The 19,913-nt window shown below is 42.3% G+C and overlaps 1 protein-coding gene across 7 annotated transcripts in view; it reads left to right on the top strand.

Annotated features, from left to right (window-relative positions):
• agrn (agrin) overlaps positions 1-19,913 on the top strand; it is a 261,140-nt gene that overhangs the window by 162,486 nt on the left and 78,741 nt on the right. For all 7 annotated transcript variants that reach the window (XM_025902006.1, XM_025902005.1, XM_025902007.1 and 4 more), the window contains 3 exons: positions 7,875-8,099; positions 12,647-12,856; positions 17,363-17,566. In XM_025902006.1, the coding sequence (XP_025757791.1) occupies positions 7,875-8,099; positions 12,647-12,856; positions 17,363-17,566 (639 nt within the window). The remainder of the gene's footprint in view (positions 1-7,874; positions 8,100-12,646; positions 12,857-17,362; positions 17,567-19,913) is intronic.

Below are 19,913 nucleotides of genomic sequence, written 5' to 3'. Positions count from 1 at the left end.
AGCAGAGCACCACCCTTCATACTTCTATCTGCGCTACCATGGAGATCGTCATGAACTCTGCAACCCGCTTCACTCGTAGTGTCACAGGTTTGCTATTCTAATATGAAGGCATGCAAATTACAACCTTACCACAAACATAGAACACTTGATAGATAGAGCGTGACTGACTGCACACTCATAACCTTCCTGACACTCACAGTCATGATCCTACACTATTAATAGGAAACCAGAGACTGCAGTCGTAACCAGTAGAGTCAAATTATACTTTAGTAGTTAAAAACAATCAGTTTTACTAACTCGCAAAGGAAGAAAATGTCACAGAAACTCAAAAATATTGAATGTAGTGCAATTAGAAGAAATTCATTTAGGATTACCCTACTTAATCTTTAAATTTAAGCATTTGTGTGCTCAGTATGCTGAGTCTAACCAGCTTTTCTTTTGTTTTGCTTTTTTGGTGCTTTTGATCCTGAGGTGCCTGGTGTAGAGCTCAACACTTAAAAACCACATGAATACATTATTGATTATGTGGGCTCCTGGCCTTAAAGAGGTAAACAGAGGAGGAGTTAATAGTGCCTCCGGCTACACTCCCCAACTTATTTTGGCACCAAGATCTTCTTTGTTGCTTTCAAAAGGCCTTAATCCAAGAGAAACAACTCCTGGTACAAGCACTGACAGCTTGCCAATAGGTAATACAGGCTTTTTCCCATAGGCTATTAAGGGGACAGAGAGGCCCTGAGGTTAAAGAAACTGCCCATCAGCCAGTGTTTGTCTTTTCTTTTTACCTTTTATCTCTTTCAGCTTGTTTATGTGGATTACAGGGCTAAAGTAAAGTGAGTTGTCACAACGTCTTGATGGTTTGACACATGACGTGCAGCCATTTGTGGACTCCTTTAGCAGTGCACTTAGGGCACCTTCAACATTATTATGAGTGAATAACATATTATTGCTGTGCTTACAGCTTGTGTCTTGGCACTGAATGGCCAAAGGCATTTGTTTGCATTCTGAAAAGTCCTCCCCATCATGTTATGAAGCACAATCAGCCTTTTTGGACACTAGATTGGCTGCAGGGCTGCCGTTCTGTATCTCACCTCTGATCTCCCAGTCGAGTAACGGGAGCATTTCCCTCTCCCAAGCACATTTTGTTAGTTTGGAAAAAGCATTTCGATGCTTCCAATTATGATGCACACGATAAGTTGGTGGAAGGATTTAATGTGCCACTGGGTTTTCATCAAATGGTGCTATTTAAATGAGCGTGTTAATATTCGTTGATATTTAACTGAAGAATTTAAGTGTTTTTTGTTGTTGTTGTTGTTGCTGTTAAATTGTGTGCTGTCCTTTTAAAAGACCTGTGCATCTCTGTCTGTGTTTGTCATAAATGCCATACCCGGGCGATTTAATCCCATCCCACCTTCTTTCTGTCACTCAGCAGAATAAATGGGGCCTGTGTTGTCATTTCAGCACCCCACCTGTGCTTTACTGCATTTTCCAAGCGTAAGATATCTGCCAGCAGTAAATGACAGCTATGTTTCCAAAAATCAAGCATTGTGACATTTTTGTATTTTATCCTCTGTTTTCACATTGATATTTTTTTTCTTAAATATTGATTTAAAAGAGCAGCAACTGAGATTTTATGACCGCAGGACAAATAGCTGCGTATCGCGACAGCTAATGGTGATCTTTCTAAATCAAACTAACCTAAATTAAACTAAACTAAACTGTCCTAAGACCTTTGGCTAAAAATCTGCTTAGACATACTGTACTCACAAGCTCCACTTCTTGATTGTGTGTGTGGCCGACGACTGGAGCATGATGAGGGCTTTTTGTGGTTCGTTTTCCATTCTCAAGGGTAAAACAGCAAAGCGTGTAAAAGAGAGCAACAGCTGCAGTTCAGTGGAGCGCTTTGAAGAACTACATCAAACACAGAGAATCATCTTCCAGCCATTGGCCTCACAGTAGAGGGAACGAAGTGTGTGTGTGTCTGGAAAGCGTGTTGGAGAGGTGTGTAGGACTGTTAATCCTTTGGCCTTCCCTCAGTCCCTGCCTCCTGCTCCTCACCACTTGCTTTGGGTATCTGGCTGCAGATTCTCATCCATATTTAGTTCTTGGATTTCAGTTTTTGTCGATGTTGTCTGCTGATTTTCTGACCATTCCATGCCGCTGCTTTCTTTCTCCCATTCTGACCCTTTCCCTTATCTCCCTTCTACACACTTCTCTTTTACTAGTTCCTCACCACCTCTTCATCTACTCTCTGTTTTTTGTTTTTTTTTGTTCAACTTCCTATCTTTCCCTGCCTGCTCTGTCTTTGTTCAAACAGCACCAAGTGCGCATTGTTGCGCTTTTCTGCATTTCACATGCCCAGTTTGTCTTTCAGTACTGTGGGGCTTTTTAAGTGGATAACTCTGTTTAAATCATCCTATAGTTTTTACTATATACTTACAAAGATACTTATGCATTTAAATGACTGCATTACTCTTGTATACCAGCTGGTTGGCCCGGCATCGTTAATCCATGATAAGCAGCAGTGAAACTGGCTAAATTTCAAGGGAATTATACACACAACTTTATTTTAAAGGAGTATTTCAGGATTTTGGTTGAGATACCTAATTGTTTTTTGATTAAAAAATCAATACCAGTCATCGTGTTTCCCCACTGATTGTCTTTTTTACCATTTAAAGGCACAACATTAAAGTGAACATCACACATTTGACATACTTCCCATTTAAACATTTTATGTTTGAGGTATAAGCAATTTATTTTGACACAGACACAACTCCACAGAGTTGGGTTATAATTCAAATATCAAAATGTTAGTTGGTGCAGTTTGAATGAAAGTGGGGGTCACGGTGTGTAAAGCCTGTCTCGCTATAAAACTGGAAGGTAGGAACCAGGTAGCTTTGCCGTAAAAAATCCTAAATGTTGAACTTTTCCTCTGAATTACATTTGTTTTCTGTTCCTGCATTTTTCTTTGTCAGACTTTCTCCGTAGTATTTTAACTCAGTCCCTTGTTTTTGTCTCACTGTCGCTCCCTCTCCTCTTCTTCTTCTCCTGCTGTTGATGGGTGTAAGAGGGTTCTTGATTAGAACACACACTGCCGAGCTCCCCCTCCATCGCATCATTGCATTTGATTAGCTTCAGCCCCATACCTCCCTTATCACTACCAGCACAACAGGAAGCACAGCACACACACACACAGGTACACATGCATACATATCACAAACTCACTTGCAGACTTATCTGAACTCCATGGCTGCCTCCAAACGTGCACTGGCATATATGACTCTCCCCACTTGCGCACGCATCTGGTGCGCGTCTGGTTTCGTGGCAGCGGGGTATCAAGTAAAGCCAGCACGGCACTGACAGCTCCGTGTCCCTAATGAAGCATTAATAAACTACAGCACCAAACAGTGGATCAGAGAAGTGGAGCTCCCCACCTGCCTGGAAAGTCTGCTGACTGCCAGAGGGAGAGATGAGGAGGGAGAGGATCACTGTAATCCCCATTCTCCAAAACCCCTCTGCCCCACTTTTCTGGAAGACATCGCGGACAGACAGACATACAAACACCTGCTAAACTACTCCGAAATGCCTTAGTGGTAGTTCTCACTACACTACGTGTCTGCGTAACTGCACTTTTCCACGGTAACATGCAAACACACACGCGCACAGGCTCAGAAGGTGAAAACAATACCACTTAAGCTATAGCTTAGCTTTAGCTCTGTAAGAGACTTCACATATTATAGTTAAGCTGCTACAAAGTGCCACCCAACACTTCAGCAGCTTCTATACTTAACTACAGCCAGGAATGCAAAAGGATTTGCTTCACAGTTGTTGTTATTCTCGAAATTATGCATTAGTGCAGTTTGATAGAAAGTTAATTTCCATGCATGCAGAACAATAAAAAGGAAAAAAAAAGCTTGCAGTTCTCAGAAATGTACACTTCTCAAAATGCTCAATTTCAGCTCAGAACGAGTAGAGAAAGATGGCAAATTTGCATTTTTTTTTCTCTTGTCCCTTTTTTACCCACCTTGCATTGATTTAATGTTCCTGCAACGCTGCACAGTTTTCAGTTTGAGAAGCACACACCTTAAATGTAGGCAGTGCTAATCAATTATTTGCAAGCACCCAGCTAACTTCTGCATGTCCAGCACAGCACAACACATCACAATTAGACAAATTGTTATCCCAATGTGAAATCCACTTGGCATTAAAAGAGCAAGTTACAAAGTTGATCAAGTTGATTATTCAGAAATCCCCACAGCATTTGAATTCGCAATTAGGCACATAGGTAGTTCAGTGCAATGCATCCCACAATGCCAGACAATGCCAGTCCTGTGGTTTAAATAAAGCAAACCTGCTGAGTGCAGAATTTTGAAGGAGGCCTGTCCACACAAATGCTGCATGCTTGTGATTAGAAGAAAGGGGGCCAATTGTTCCGTGAAAGGAGCCAATCAAATCCAGGTCCAGCTGTGATGGACTGACAGGAACGAGTCCGTTTTTAGAAAACGCAGTGTCTCAAATGTAAATAAACCAGAGTTTTGTCTCCTTTAAAAGTCTTTTTAAACATTTAAATTTATAAAGCATTATTCTATTAATTGGGCCCCAGGATGCTGGCTTTTCTTTTGGGGTGTCCTCTTGTTCCCTAATCATATGCCATCTCTCACTGTGTTTGTGCTGGAATGCCATTGCTTTAGTGTCACTACACTTCACTCTGTGTATCCTTATGGGGTTTTTTTCCTCATTATCCTAGCAGCCCAGACCACGCTGAGATTCACTCTAGCGAGAAAGAGTGATCTAATTGGCAGCAAGGATCATTCTAATTTACTGACTTTTTAGCTTTCCTCTGTTGCCACTTTTCACCTGAGAAATGATTAGAAAGTATAAGTAAAAACTCCATGTAGTTTGCTATGGTGAGCATGCTTTTTTCTTTCTTTCTCTTTTTTTTATTTGAGCTTGTTACACCGATCACATTCGCCCAGGCAATTTGCCTGCTTGTCTGAGTCTGAGAAGGAAAGCTTATCTGCACTAACGCCCCATCGAGGCTGTGCTTCGTATCCAAATCGGCCCCTGTTAGCATTCAAATCAAGCGCCCCCACCTCTCCTTCCTGTTCTACCTAGCTCTCGTGCCCCTTACTATCGCCTCCACCCCTTCTTGCCTGTCAACACGCCAGATTTGCTTGGAGGAAAGGGAGGTTGGGGAGGGAGAGAAAGCCCAGGCTATTCTTTAATGAGATCAAGAAGTGCTACGAGGATGCTGTTTACTCTAAGGAAAGGGGGAATCACTGGGTTTCTTTCTCGTCTTTCTCCTACTGCTCAGTAGATGTGACTGCAACCCCTTAACAACCACTATTTTATAGAAGAAGTGAGCTTTCTGACAAGGTACTACTTCTTGTCAGAAAACAACTCCCATTCCCAACAGCAGGTCTATCAAAACAACACACTAAATGGACTAGCATTTATATAGTACGCTTCTAGTCCTACTGACCAAACTACAAGAGCCACATTCACCCATTCACACAGTGCTTCATCCATCATACACCAGTGCTACTGTGGGGTTCGGCATCTTATCCAAGGACACTTCGGGATCCTATAACAGCCCTTATGAATAGCGAATGACCGACTGTACATCCTGAGCCACAGCTACCTGAAGAAACTTGATTGTACAAGCTCTGGACAAATTGCAGTGTGATTGCTGCGGTCTTCTTTTTGTGGTTTGTGGGATTCTGTTGTGGTTTGTACCTTTTATCAGATGTACAGGAGGGGCTCAAAGTTGAACCTCTGCTCTTGTGATTTTGGGGTAGGTGTGAGAGAAAGAGAAGGGAGAAGGAAACATCCAAGGGCTTATTTCCCACAGCCCACAGAAGTATGAGTGCACCAATTCATGGTTCGTCCTGCTTTATCATTATTAGGTGACATAAGCTGATGGATCAAATGGAGTTAAGTCATAAATTATTCGTGGTTATTTGGGTTTTTGTTGTAGCTTATTCAGCTTGCCTTGTATGTGTAAAAATGGGGAACAGTATGCTAATAATAAAAGTTGATTAACAGCTGATGCTTTTGTCCTGATGCTCAGACTTCAGACTCCACATCTCTTTCCAAAACATTGGAGAAGTTGGATATGAAACTTCCAGATAGGGCTTTACTACCTCAGCATCAGCTCCTCTGAATCGAGTAGAACGTATTCTTTGAGCTTACTTACAGCCTGTATATTTTCTCAGAGGAGCCTGAGGTCGCACCTTCAACCCTACGATTATTGAGCAGGGGAACTCATAGCGTATGCTGGGTAACACACTAGTTTGTACATGTGCAGTGAAAGTAGCTCGCGTATAATTGCTGCAGCTGTGATTTAACATGACCTTTTACCTGCTCCGGCAGATACAACAAGGTTTTTATAGCGGCTTCGTTCCCACAAGTCATCAGCGTTTCATTGTTCATGTGATTAGACACACAGCGGAGGCCAAGCATCACAATTGCTATCTGTTTCGCATGAGCAGCCATTAAGTCATCATCGCCTCACAATGACCTATGATTTCCAGTAATGATTTATGATTTCAGTGAGTCATTTTCTACGAGTCTCTTTTAGTTAGAGATGCAATTACTTGATCGTACTTTATCTCGAAGTTACTTGTAAATTAGAGTCGGTTTCAAAGTTCCTGCTGCGATACAGCGCAAATATAAAATGGGGAGGAAAAAAAAGTGTTCATTAAAGCGCCTAACGCACCAAACCTCAAAAGAACTTGACAGGAAAGAGCAAAAAAAGGAGAAAAAGAAAAGAAAGGAGGGCGGTGGGGATGTGTCATGAAGACGAGGAAGGCGAGGGAGGGGGGGTATGCTTTGATCAGGAGCACTCCTCATAGCTCTCCTGTCTTCTTACACATCCATAATATATCTCTGCACACATTCCAGTCTCTTATTAACAAGGCAGTGCCATTTCATCCCGGAGGCAGGTATTGAATTTTCAAAAAAGGTAGAAAAGAAAGAAGACAAATTTGAAACACACTCTGCTCTTGTCTGAGGAGTAAAGAAAAAACGCTCAAAAAAAACAAAGCGAGACGCACAGAGTTTGCAATTCAATATATACACTCCCGCTTTAAATTAAATTCATCGATGTTGCTTGTAACAAAAGCGGGGATAATATCAGACATTGGTAAATATTTATTCTAAAAGTGGCGGGCTTAGGAAATGAGAGGGCTGCCGATGCCGCGCTTCTCTCTCATGGGAAAGCATGTTTGTCCGTGACAGTCATAAATATGTATCATGCTGTGAGAAGACAGCGATTGTAATCTCACGGCTGTCTTTTGTTGAGCATATGAGGCCCGAGAAAAGCCCCCGTTGATGGCGCACAAAGGCAAAATTAAAAGTTGCACCTTCTCCTCGGATTGGAGTACGTCGCTCAGCGACAAGCGGCGTGCTGCTTAATTAGGATGGAAACAAATTCCTCACGAGGGAGGAATACCCCTCTTCCCTGCTCTCACTTGGTCTAATTTATGGAAAGGTAAATATTCAAGGGTCGCTTTTCAGCCGTGCCGATTAAAGCATGCTTGAGCGTAGCGACACAGAATGTGTTGTGAATGCAAAGCTTCTAATCCAATTCACACTACTCTGTGAAATGAAACTTGTTTGTACTAGTAGATAGCTGTGGCAGTGCATCTTTACCCAGGGGTGTCAAGTAGTTCTTCAAACCTCAGAATAACTAGGCAGCGCTTGTAAAAGTGCACCGAAAGCCACTTGAATAAGGTGGCCTGTCATTTGTGATGCACTCCAGTGTACTGTAGCGGCGAGCACTGTGACGTATTAGCGCTTGAGAGACGTGCTCTTCAATGAGAGAGCCCCTTTTGCTTTTGACTAAAGCTTGTTTTTATGTCTGCCCCTTCCTGCAGCTCTGAAGGATCCCTGTACCGAGGTGGCCTGCAGCTACGGCAGCACCTGTGTCCAGTCTTCAGATGGTTTGTCGGCAAAGTGCATGTGCCCCCTTGGCTGCGAGGGGAAGCCCAAGCAAGTAGTGTGTGGTAGTGATGGAAAGGACTACGTGAATGAGTGCGAGCTCCATCAGCATGCCTGCAAGAACAAGAAGAACATTCGTGTGCAGTACCAAGGACACTGCGGTAAGCTCTCGTTGTGTTTTCTGTGTTTGTTTCTGTTTTTTGTAACACTGATTTTGAGCACAGGAAATACTGAAGAGTTCCCATCACAATTTATTTTCTTTCCCAACCCAACTCTACTTCTTCTTCTGCTGCTGTAGCAGGGAGATGTCCCAGAGCCACACTATCAAATATAAATTGTTGCAAAATATGGAAATACAAAAAAAACCTGATAGAATCAAGAATTACATTTCCAATGGTGAAAATGTCGTTTTTGTTGAGATTTTTTGTTTTAAATTGTCCTTTCCACTGTTTCCTACCTCTTCCTTTTGTGTTCCTCTATCATATACCCTGCTTATTTAAGGCACACCTCTACTAATTCTCATTTTTCATTCAGGTTGCTTTTCCCCACACAGGTTCTCCCACGGTGCGGATTGTTGTTTTCTTTAAATAGGTTTTAAGAGCAGTTTTTTGTGTTTTTTTTGGCTCATCCTTGTTCTCATCAGGCAATTGTTGTTTACTCTCAAGGCACTCGACTATTTAGCTCTTTTTATTCTGTGGCGAGGAAGACGGAGGGAAAGACTACAGATAGTAACTCTGTCTTTTAGCAGCAGGAGCCTCCAGGAGACAGAGCGGGTGGTAGGCAACGAGAGATGGATGTGTTTGTCCACAGGCAGAAGGTTGGTCGTATAAATCCAACGTGAGTCGGCCAAAGTGACCCGGGTTGCACCGTCTCCCCTGGGGCGGCGTCAGCTCAGGGGACTGGTTGGCCATGATGGTGCTTTAAATCTTCCTGCAGCCATTTCAACTGAGCATTGGCTATTTCAACTTGCTAGCCCGCGCCAGGCAAATGCTGTTGATTTATCTGCTAGTTTTTACAGAAAGCAGCCCATTCTTTTTGTAATTACCCCACTTGCTCAGCTAGAGGAAAAGCATGGACTCTAGAAGCTGTTCTTCTCGCTTAATGGGTAGTAATGGTCTTTCTCTCAGATAATGGTCTGGCTGGTGGGTCAGGCACTGCGTCATGCAGAGACGCTGCGTGCATTACGATAAAACCCCTGTTTGCTCAGTTGCAAGTCTCTGCAAGCCTTTGTATTGTGCACACAGAAAACAATCCGAGGCCTGGCCTATGGTCACTACGCCTCCCACCCCTACGCAGCCAAAGCGCTCCGTCCCTTTTTCTGTCCCAGCATTGTCACTCTTTGTATTGCTGCCAGAGGTCTCTGGAAACCATTCTCCCTTATTCTCTGTTTCTCATTCTCTTTCTACTCCTTTCCTGATGATAGGGTGTTTCATCCTTGGTGTGTTTTGAATGACTCGCCGGCAGCTTGGCAGTGATTTAATATGTCACGGTGCTACATAAATCCTTTGTCTTCCCACATGCTGAAAGCGTGGCGAGCAGGATAAAGCCTGGGCTCCTGTTTCAAGGAGTAACACCCCCATCACACACATCCACAAACCAATTCCATTATGATCACGGACTGATAGGGCCAAGCGTGCCAGACCAACACTCCCCTAGAAGGAAGGAGGTGCGAGAGAGCAAATCAAACCGATCGTCTCTTCATCTGTTTCCTTGTCTCCTCTTCACATCCAAGGTCCTATTCTGAGCTGCTCTCAGCTGCCGGGCCACTGATAATATCTGTGAAGCAGATATTCCTCTCCTCTCCTCTTCTCTTCTCTTCTCTTCTCTTCTCTTCTCTTCTCTTCTCTTCTCTTCTCTTCTCTTCTCAGCTGACATATCATAGCTATAAGACTGTTCGCCGCTAATTAAAAGATGACTTACCAACGCTTTATCTAACAGGACTTAAAAAGTTTTCTTTGAAAGGAGTTGCCAGTTTGAACACAATTAATCCAGAGACACACCACATCCTGTTATACTGTGCTGCATTTTTCTTTTGCCAGTGAAGCGTTGTTCACTTTTTTCCGCAGAACCAAAAAATGGTCACAGATGTTTTAGATTATGTTCCCTCAGAGTCTAATTACAGTTTTTCACAATTTCTAAGACACATTTCCTGAAACCTTTTGGCCTTTTCTCCAAACTTTACACACGAGAACCAATTTTCAAACTACTTTCATAAAACCTTTGACTCTTCTAGGAAAAAAAACACACATGCACACGAATGCATGAAAAGCTCAAAACTACACAATATTTTTAGGTAATTCGCTGTCAAAAATAATAACACTACTGAGCATTCATTGCAGAGTACAACAGAAATGAGAAAACACAATCACACAAAAGTGACAGAAACATGAAATAAAGACAGCCTTGTTCTACACTCAAGGTTATGGTTGCAACATAAAAGATAGTGAGATTGCTTTATTCTCTTAAAGTCAATATTTGGTATGACCACCTTTTTTGGAACATCATGAGCTCTTTTAGGCAGCTTTCTGGTAATTTCTTTAAGTATCTTCAGAAATAGTTCTCCAAACTTCTTGAAGGACATTCAAAGCTCTTCTTTGGATCGTGGCTGCCGTTTGTTTTGTTCTTTGTTTGGGATCATTGTCGTGTTGAAAAATTATGTTTTTCCAAATCAGATGCTTTCCACATACACGGTGAATCAAAATCTCACAGTATTTTCCTGTGTTCATAATTCCATCATTTGTTGTTAAGATCCTCAAAAACACCGGAGGACATGTGGCACCAAACCATGACAGAGCCTCCACCATATTTTACAGATACATGTAGAAACTCATTGTTGCACCTTTGTCCTGACCTATCTACATATTGAAAATGATTTAAACCAAAAATGTTAAGTTTGGATTCACCACTCTGTAGGAGCTTTGGTCCCTTTTTCTGTTCCTTAAGAATAGCATCTCCTTCCATTGAGACCATTTCTGATGAGGCTTCATTGAACAGTGGATGGATCAACTAAAGGTCCAGATGCTTTCAGGTCCTCTGTCAGGCCTTTGCTGAAATAGTTTTTATGTTGGCTTGTTCTTTTGGCCTCCACTTGTCCAGTTTCCTCAATTTCCTAAGGATGCATTGCACACCATACCAAGGTTATGCAAAGTTTTCGCTAATAAGTCTTTGGTAATCACCTTTTGGTGCAAAAATACAGCTTTTTTGTGTCAAACCATGTTATCTTTTCTCTAGATTCATTTAGAGTCAAAGAAATGAGAACAAATTATGTGTTTTGTGACAAATTGACAAACCTTTCGGTCACCCAACACGTTCCTATGTTACGCGTTCGGAAACAGGAGGAAACATGAAACCCGTTTGGATTCAATCTACACATGTACATTTATTTTACTTTCTCATCATGAATCGCTTTGGAAAACACTATTTAACACCATTGTGGTTAAGGTTAGGGATATGGTTATGGTTATGGTTAGGGCTCAAATACACGGCTGGAACATGCGTTACCACTGGGAGCGTCATTCTATTGGATTGACGCCTTGGGACGTGACAAATCGTCGGTATGTTACGTGTCGGGAATGAGAATGCTCTGTTAGACAACACAGGTTAATCCCTGGAGTTAGCTGCCTTTTTTTATGCTACAATTCATAGCTCAGTGTTAAGTGGAAAATGGTATAAGGCCTGTACTGAAAATTAGTGAAAAAGCAGCCAATGTTCAAAGAAAAAACTCTGGAAGATCTCCAGAAAGCCTGGAGAAGCACTGCTCAAGACCGCCGTAAAGAAGTTGCAAGAGGGTGCTGGTTTAGCTCAGTGAGTTGATCAGGTGATCCGCATGCTACAAGACTAAAGCAGAAGCCGGGGTATTAATCTAACCTGTCTTCTCCTTGTCTTTCTCTTCCAGCTTCTTCTCTCCCCTGTTATTGCTAAAAAGCCCAAACGTGTATTTTTTTTTAAAAAATGACAAAAAAAGGTCTGGCTCCTTGGGAGCAAAATTGAACAAAAGACTTTTGAACTGTACCATAATTGTAAGAAGTAAGACTCATAAAAGCATTATTAGCTCTGTGTGTGAAAAATACCAAAGGCGGCGCTTTCTTGAGTAAATCGTAGCTGGCGATGTATAAATCTCCTACTGGAGGTTTCTTCTATTTGTTTTCATATTGCTTCTCATTTCATGTGCAGAAACATGGTCTATCACAGCTGCTCAGCAAAGATTATCGAAAATGACTGCTCTAAATTGTGCTCGTTCTTGTAGTCCTCCTCCTCCGCCTCTCAGCTTGTTGCCTTCCATTGTTAGTATCAACCTTCCACTTACCTTTGCTACCTGGCATATACAAGTTTCATTACATAATTAGCAGCAACTGTTCACATATTTGAGTCACTGTTTTAAAAAAAAAAAAAAAGAAAAACTACATCTCTGCTGTTGCTGTGTTTAATCTCTGCCTCCAGTGGTTAGTATTATGCATCACAGGTGCATCACTGTGGTGAAGTGTGAGAATTTCAGATTCAGAGAAAAGATTAAACGAGATCTGCAAATTGTGTCTAACTAGGTGAAAACTGTTCTGTCATTTATTTGATAAATGGGAGTTTGATAGCGTGATTCAGAGAATGGGATTCTGTGCCTTAGCAAAAGTGACAAACTGTCATTTCTTCCCTGTCGTATTGTACTGTATGTTATGCTGTACTGCAGTACACATTCTTAACTCTTTCTCCACAGATCCGTGCAAAAACGTTTTGAACTGCCGCGTGGAGCCTCTCACCCGCCAGCCGCTGAAATTTGTGCCACTCGAGTTGTGCCCCCTAAGCGATGAGCCTCTGTGTGCCAGCGATGGCCGGACGTACCCCAGTGAGTGCGCTATGAGGGCGACGGGCATCCAGAAAGGCATCACGCTCAGAAAGATCCATGCAGGACAGTGCACAACGCTGGGTAAGGATGAAGCGTGTTGTCTTTAAAGTGTGCAACCCTTTCAATACAGATCCCAAAACGTCTTGGAAATACATTTAGTGATGCAAGGGATAAAAATACTCAAATGCCATGACTTAAAGGATTATTTTATGCTGCGTGAAACAGAGATTTAGCAGACCTTGCCCTTCTCTTCCTGTTAATAATCTAAAAAAATGCAACATAATAAGATGAGTTGAATTCAAATATTGTAATTTATCTGCGTGCAGGTATAACAGGGAGTAGCCATTTGTCTGTCTAGGTCAGAAGTGTTGAACATAAGGCTCCGGGCTCTGAATCTGTCCAGCAAAGACTTCAATCTGGCTCACAGTTTCTGGTTTTGGAAAATGTGAAGGAGGGCATAGATTCTGGACTTTTTAATGAATTTTAATAGTTTTTACTTTAGCTTTTGTTGCTCACAGAGACCTCCCCCATGGCCAAAGGTTTGTATTCTTTCACTATGAGCTATAGAAAGTTCAGTTTCTACAAATTGTTTCTACATTTCTTTCATTTCTACAGCAGCATTTCTTTATCGTGTAGAAAACGTAAGAGAAACTCTTGAAGTTGAAGTTTCTTATATTAAGCAATCTCCTGCATTAATTGTGTAGCTCACAGGTGTCGAACTCCAGGCCTCGGGGGCCGGTGTCCTGCAGGTTTTAGATGTGTCCCTGGTCCAACGCAGCTGATTTAAATGGCTAAATTACCTCCTCAACATGTCCTGAAGTTCTCCAGAGGCCTGGTAATGAACTAATCATTTGATTCAGGTGTGTTGAAACAGGGTGAGATCTAAAACCTGCAGGACACCGGCCCTTGAGGCCTGGAGTTCGACACCCCCGGTGTAGCTAAATGAAAGGGCAGTTTCGCTGGTCCAGCCCACTTAAGATCAAAACTGACTGCATGCAGAATGAGTCACACATCCCTGCTTTTGGTCTTTTGTTATTTGACTTTCAGCCAAATTTCTGTTTCGTGGTATTTCTAAAATTCAACAATATTGGTACGTGACTATGCAGAAGCTCTGTTAAGTCTCATTTGTAGTCTGTTGTAGGCTGACCAATCATATTTGAGCAGCCTTGACTTGGAGTCTTAAAAACAGCAGACTTGCTGTAGATCAGGGCTGGGCAACTCCAGGCCTCGAGAGCCGGTGTCCTGCAGGTTTTAGATCTCACCCTGGGTCAACACACCTGAATCACATGATTAGTTCACTACCAGGCCTCTGGAGAACTTCAGGACATGTTGAGGAGGTCATTTAGCCATTTAAATCAGCTGTGTTGGTTCAAGGACACAACTAAAACCTGCAGGACACCGGCCCTCGAGGCCTGGAGTTGTTCTAGTAGCAGACAAAGTGACATCAATTTAAATGTCTTGTCTATCTACTGATATCTACTGATATACTTTACTTACTACACAACTGTCTGCTTGATTTCAGAATCTGCATGATGGGAAACTTTGTTTGCAAATTTATTACAAGGGCTGACTAATAATAACAGTGAAGTCTGTGATTCAGTCTGGACAAACCACTCTATTGAAACCCCAGCAAGAAAAAGGACAACAAGGAAAGCATGCAGCCACTGAAAATGTTTGGCTTGTCGGGGTTATATATATATGTATGCGTGGTATATATGGTATCAGTGAAACCTTGCTATCGTATTACCATATATTATGCAAGAATTGAAATACTTTCAGCCAATGTTTTAACACATACAGGTAGACTAGCATCAAAATCAAACTTTGAAGCTGTGTTCCAGAGAGATAAATTACTCCCGGGTCTCGGGGTCTGTATTGTATCCATGCTAGCACTAGCCTCCTCCAGCCTGATAAGAGCCCCCAGGGCTGTTATCTGTGCTATTACAACATGAGGTTTAGGCCGTAGTCAACAAAGAGCTGTCAGCTTTTACTGTATGTCTGATAGCCATCGGAGGAAATCCAATTTTCCTGCTGTGTTGTTACTGAAGTCCCACAAAGCTACAGCTCTACGGGTTTACAGCAGTAATGTGCAGAGACCCCCACCCATGTATTAAAACCCCCTGACAACACCAAGGACAGATCACCGCAGGACGTCTTTTGGTATGGTCAGCAACAGAGGCTGATACAGCCCGGTTCTTCTCTCTGCTCCGCTTGACAGGCCGATGTGAGCGTCAGGGCTTAAAATTGCCCAAATCCCAGCCTAAGTAGCGTCGTGTGTGCTGTATGAGAGTGTGTGTGCATGCAGACATGTTCATGCATGTGAGCAATACGATGGACGTTTTTTTTCTTCCTTTTTTCCTCCCTCTCTTTCTGCTGTGCCTTTTCAAATGAAAGAATAATTCAATTTGAAACAGAGATCCATGAAATCATATCCCTAAGCAAATTACAAATTGGTAACTAATGAAAATGGCCATTTCGACTTGTAACCATGACATTGCACATCCTTGTACCCCTTTCAGTCTGATACAGCACCGATGTAATTAAGTGTGGCATGACAGGCTTTTAAAGAGAAGAGAAGAAGGAATTGAATTGGTGTACAAATTTGATCCACTGATCAGGAATGGAATAAATTCAAGTGCCTCCAGAACAGAGGCTTGCCTCAAATTGAATTTTCTCACTTCAGTGGCAAATTTGCCATTTCACATTACCAGTATTTCGCTTTTTCTTAATTTCCACAGTAGATTTCTGCTTAGTGAGTCAAAATGGGATGACTTTAATAGTTAAGACTTAAACATGACCCTAAAATGAAATTCATGATTATTCTTGAGCTTTTTCTTAAAGTTATTGCCAAACTTTATTATTAAAGTCAGAGGGGAGCACAGGCATGCTGATATAGTAAGGTTTTTAGGGGGTATTTGCAGTCTTATTAGGTGTCCCTTCATAGTGCAGGCTACTAGGTTTGCTTATTTTTGTTAACGGCAAACCAGAAGACTAAATGGAATGCTAGAAATACAAACAGGCCGTTTTTTTCTTTTTAAATATCATTTTTGGGGGCATTTTAGCCTTTATTTGATAGTAGAGTACTGAAGATAAACAGGAAAGTCGAGGGAGAGAGAGGGGACGTACAGCAAAGGGCCGCAGGTCAGTCTTGAACCCGTGCTGCTGCACTCTAGCCGTGAAACATATGGTCACCCACTCACCCACTGAGCTAAACTGGCTCCCAAACAGGCTTTTAAACTGCAGCGAAAGCTATAACTATTATAAAAAAATATGTCTAATAACTCCTCTGGTACTCACTCTCATTCATCCAGCCACTACTCTTGGCTTTAGCAATCATTTCTAGTCAATTACTCCCTGTAAAATGTAATGTGAACTTACTTTGTGGACAGTTTTGTCGCCTAATGTGCGTAGAACAGATAACCTGATGTAACAGATGGTTTGTTGCACAGAACCATCTGGGAAGCCATCCTTGTTTGTTATAGGGAAGAAAACAGCACAAAAAATACACGGCAGATGACGAGATGAACCTTCTGTATGTCAGTGTCTACTTCGGGCGAACGTCAACCAGTCACATCAACAAACCACAGCTAGAATCACAGTAACTTTGTAAGAACATCTTCTTCTTGCTCATACAAAGCTGATTGGTTCAAACCACTGCAGTCCCCTGACAAGACTGAGTCTCTTGTGATTCTGTCTTTTAAGAATCCAGCATCCAAGAAAGGTTGTGTAACAAATTAAGCATCAAATAATCTGCTTGACAGGAACAAATGTGGTCCGACTTCTTTTTAAGCACTGGTGTGTTGGCTGATCTGAGTATGTCATTTAAATGTAACTGGAGTCATTTCTAATCTATAAAATAACTGTATGTTCCAGCGTATGTTCCTTGTCAGAGATCGACAGCTAACATGGGCCTTCTGCAGATATACTGGAAGTATTGGCAAATAGTGTGCTGCAATCATTTTTATACATGCTGTAGGGAAAGATGCTTGGTGTAAGGCCAAAATGCAATCATCACAGACGTTGCCCAACCCACTGGCTCCAGCTACATTGTTTCCAATACTTTCGCCACTTTTTGCAGCACATGTAGCAGAGTAGCATGCCGGCTAATATATGAATCTCTGATGTGTTTCTTTCATGCATTTCTGCAAAAGCCTCTGCTAACATCACCTATCTCCATAAACAGTAAACATTCATATAATTACTACTCGGGTGATTTATAGCCTGGTTTATGTCCTTGGTTGTACCAGCAAGTTAACACAGCAGGAAGAACAACAGGTTGACACTTCTCTAGCTTCAATTTTTTTGTTGTTGTTATGTTTGCTAAGTACCTCTTCAGTGCTTTCATCTGTGATGATCAGTCTGTCATGCTGTTACAAAATTGGCAGTTGGAAACTAAAAAGCCTAATCAGTGTCTGCACACATTAAAGGAAAAAAATGAATAAGTGGGTGAAAGCAGATGTTCACACATAGAGCAAAAAAGGGTCACTGAATGGTGGGTCTGAAAGGGGGGAAGGGTTAAGGTAAGGTTAAGGTAGGGTTATCCCCTGTACAATCCAAAGATGCTGCATTGTTTTGTTTTTCTTGCAGACGAATGCAAGGACTGTCCCTTCTATGGTGTGTGTCTGGTGGAACAGCTGAGCGCCCGCTGCTCTTGTGATCCCATCGAGTGTGACGGCACCTACAAGCCTCTGTGTGGCAAGGACGGTAACACATACACCAATGACTGTATGCGACGCAAGGCGGAGTGCCTGAGCAAGACCCCCATCGCCACCAAGCACCTAGGACCCTGTGGTGAGTAGAGCTGGAGACTGCGGAAGGGTGGGTGGTGACGTGGTGGTGGGGGTTCCTCCTTTTTTTGGCTTTCACACGAACCAGTGCTGAATCCCTGTCTTGGTGTGTGTCTTTCTCTGTGTATTTGTAATCAAAATTCAGTCTGTTTTTCCTGAAGAGTCTAGGCCGGTGGTACGTTCGTCTGTACTTGAAACTTTCCTGAAAAGTATCTGAAACGGTTGGGTGATGTTCTCTGAGTTGGGGGAGGGGTGGGGTGTACATTCAGAAAGGATGGGTGTGCCAAAAAACAAAAACGGTGCCTTCAATTCGTCATCCGTTCACCTCCCATCCATCTCCTCACCCCTGTCACGCTTCATCCCAGCATCTCAAACAGACAACCAAAACGAAACGCCACCTTCATGTTTCATTCATCCGCCCTCTGTCTTCTGCTCCTTCACTGGTGCCAGTCTTCCACTTCAGTGGCTTTTGTCGTTTTTTCCTCCCTTGTCTTTGTCTTTTTGTCTTGTGTGCTCTTCTTGTATAAAAAAAGCTATTCTTTCTTGTTTCAGTGCGTCAGTCAGTCTGTCTGTCTATGTCCATTTGGCCGGCTTCCCGGTTGTCTGGCTGCAGGTGGCGAGTGGGGTCACCCAGTGGGCGACCTCATCAAGCGGATTCTGAGGGGTGAAGCCCTTCCCCTCGCTCCGTGCGGACCTAACAGGAGGGGTCTTGTACTGCTGTCTTTTTCCTCTCACTCTTTCTGTCTCTCTGTGTGTCTTTGTGGCATTAATGTCTTTTCCTTCTGTTTACCCTCCTGCAAAGATGTGATCCCTGAGGTTGGAGAAGTCTCCCTCGCTCCTTCCTCTGTGTTTTATTTTCAACCTAACTAAAAAAAGAAAGCTTTCACCCGTTCCCACCTGCCTAACCGATGCATACCTCTGGTTAATCTCCTATTGCATGTTCCAAAGTGCACGCCAGATCCCAACCTAACAGCTTCCCAAACAATCCCTCCCCGCTCCATCAATCAGGATTGTGTCGTAAAAAGCTTGCAACAATGCACAAAACCATGTGTAAGCATGACTCCTGCAGTAGGGCTGGAGTTCAGCTGCATTTTAATGAAACATTTTATATCCTACAAGGTCTTGAAAATATGATCATTCAGGTATGTGAGGATTTAAAATTCATTCCTGGATTGAACAGAGACCCAGTGAAGGGTTGGAGCTAAAAAGAGACCTGACACAATGAAGTATATAGTAGCAGTAGTAGTAGTTCTACTAGTAGTAGTAATTATAGTTTAATCATATTTTACACAGCTTTTTTTTTAGAATGCATCATTTAGCTAGAAAATTAACATTTTGTGCAAATCTGCATTTATGTCTTTAGAACTGATGTTTCTAAATCAGAAAAATGAAGTCACTTGATTTTGCTTTGGCATAGAGACTGTCTAGTGGAGAGCATGTTAATTACACAGAGAACATCCTTAGTGAAAGCATTAAAAGACTGTAACACAAGAGGTTTCTCCTGTTGTATATCAACTTCTTAACGGTCAACACCATCGCCACAACCCTGCCTATCCTTAACCACCCCCTTCACTTTAGTTTACTTGCTATAATTTCGCTGTTAAGCTTAAACCGTCTCACGGTGGCACAGATATTGTGAAAAATAAATGATTTTCAAAACATTAAACACTGTAATTGAACAAAATCCGATTTAATGCGGAGCTGCCCCATATCAACATTCTTGCTGGTGAAAGTCTGCCAGCTGAATGTATTGTGAATTGCTCTTTGTTAATAAAAGAAGAATGAAGAGATTTGTTAGCCTCTAAGCTTAGTGAGCCAACCTTAAGCTGCACACACTTCATTCGAGGTTCGGTGTGTAAAGCAGGTTGGCAGAATTTCAACCGATATCATAAGATGTTCAAGGCCCATTCTGTTCTCTGCACTGACACGCTCTGTCTAGCGTGTTTCCTCGTGTTAAGGGGCTGATTTAAAGGGCTGATTCACCCAAATTAAGATGACATCTTTTTTAAAGCTGTAGCGCAGAATGCACTGATATTTTATCATACGTCATTTACATGTCCGAGTGTCTCTGTGATCATTTTTAGAGGTGATTTGAAGACCTCGTCTTCAGTTAATCTTTTTTTTTGCTCTTTCCCGTCACAACGCTGATAGCCCAGCATGCGTGATAAAGCTGGAGTAATCTGCTCATGCTGTTTGGTGTGACATTACCTCAAACAAGAAATCCACCCAACAGACGCGTTGTGTAATCACGTTCAGAGTTGCTGTCCGCGTTTTCATTGTTGTTGCGACAGAGGCCGATAAAACGAGAGAAATCCGTCCATCCTCTAGGCACTGGGGCGAAGCTGAATACC

Source organism: Oreochromis niloticus, linkage group LG20 (assembly GCF_001858045.2).
Source record: "Oreochromis niloticus isolate F11D_XX linkage group LG20, O_niloticus_UMD_NMBU, whole genome shotgun sequence".
Lineage (NCBI taxonomy): Eukaryota > Metazoa > Chordata > Actinopteri > Cichliformes > Cichlidae > Oreochromis > Oreochromis niloticus.
The sequence above is the reverse complement of the archived record's forward strand: the minus strand, read 5'-3'. Positions and strand labels throughout refer to the sequence as shown.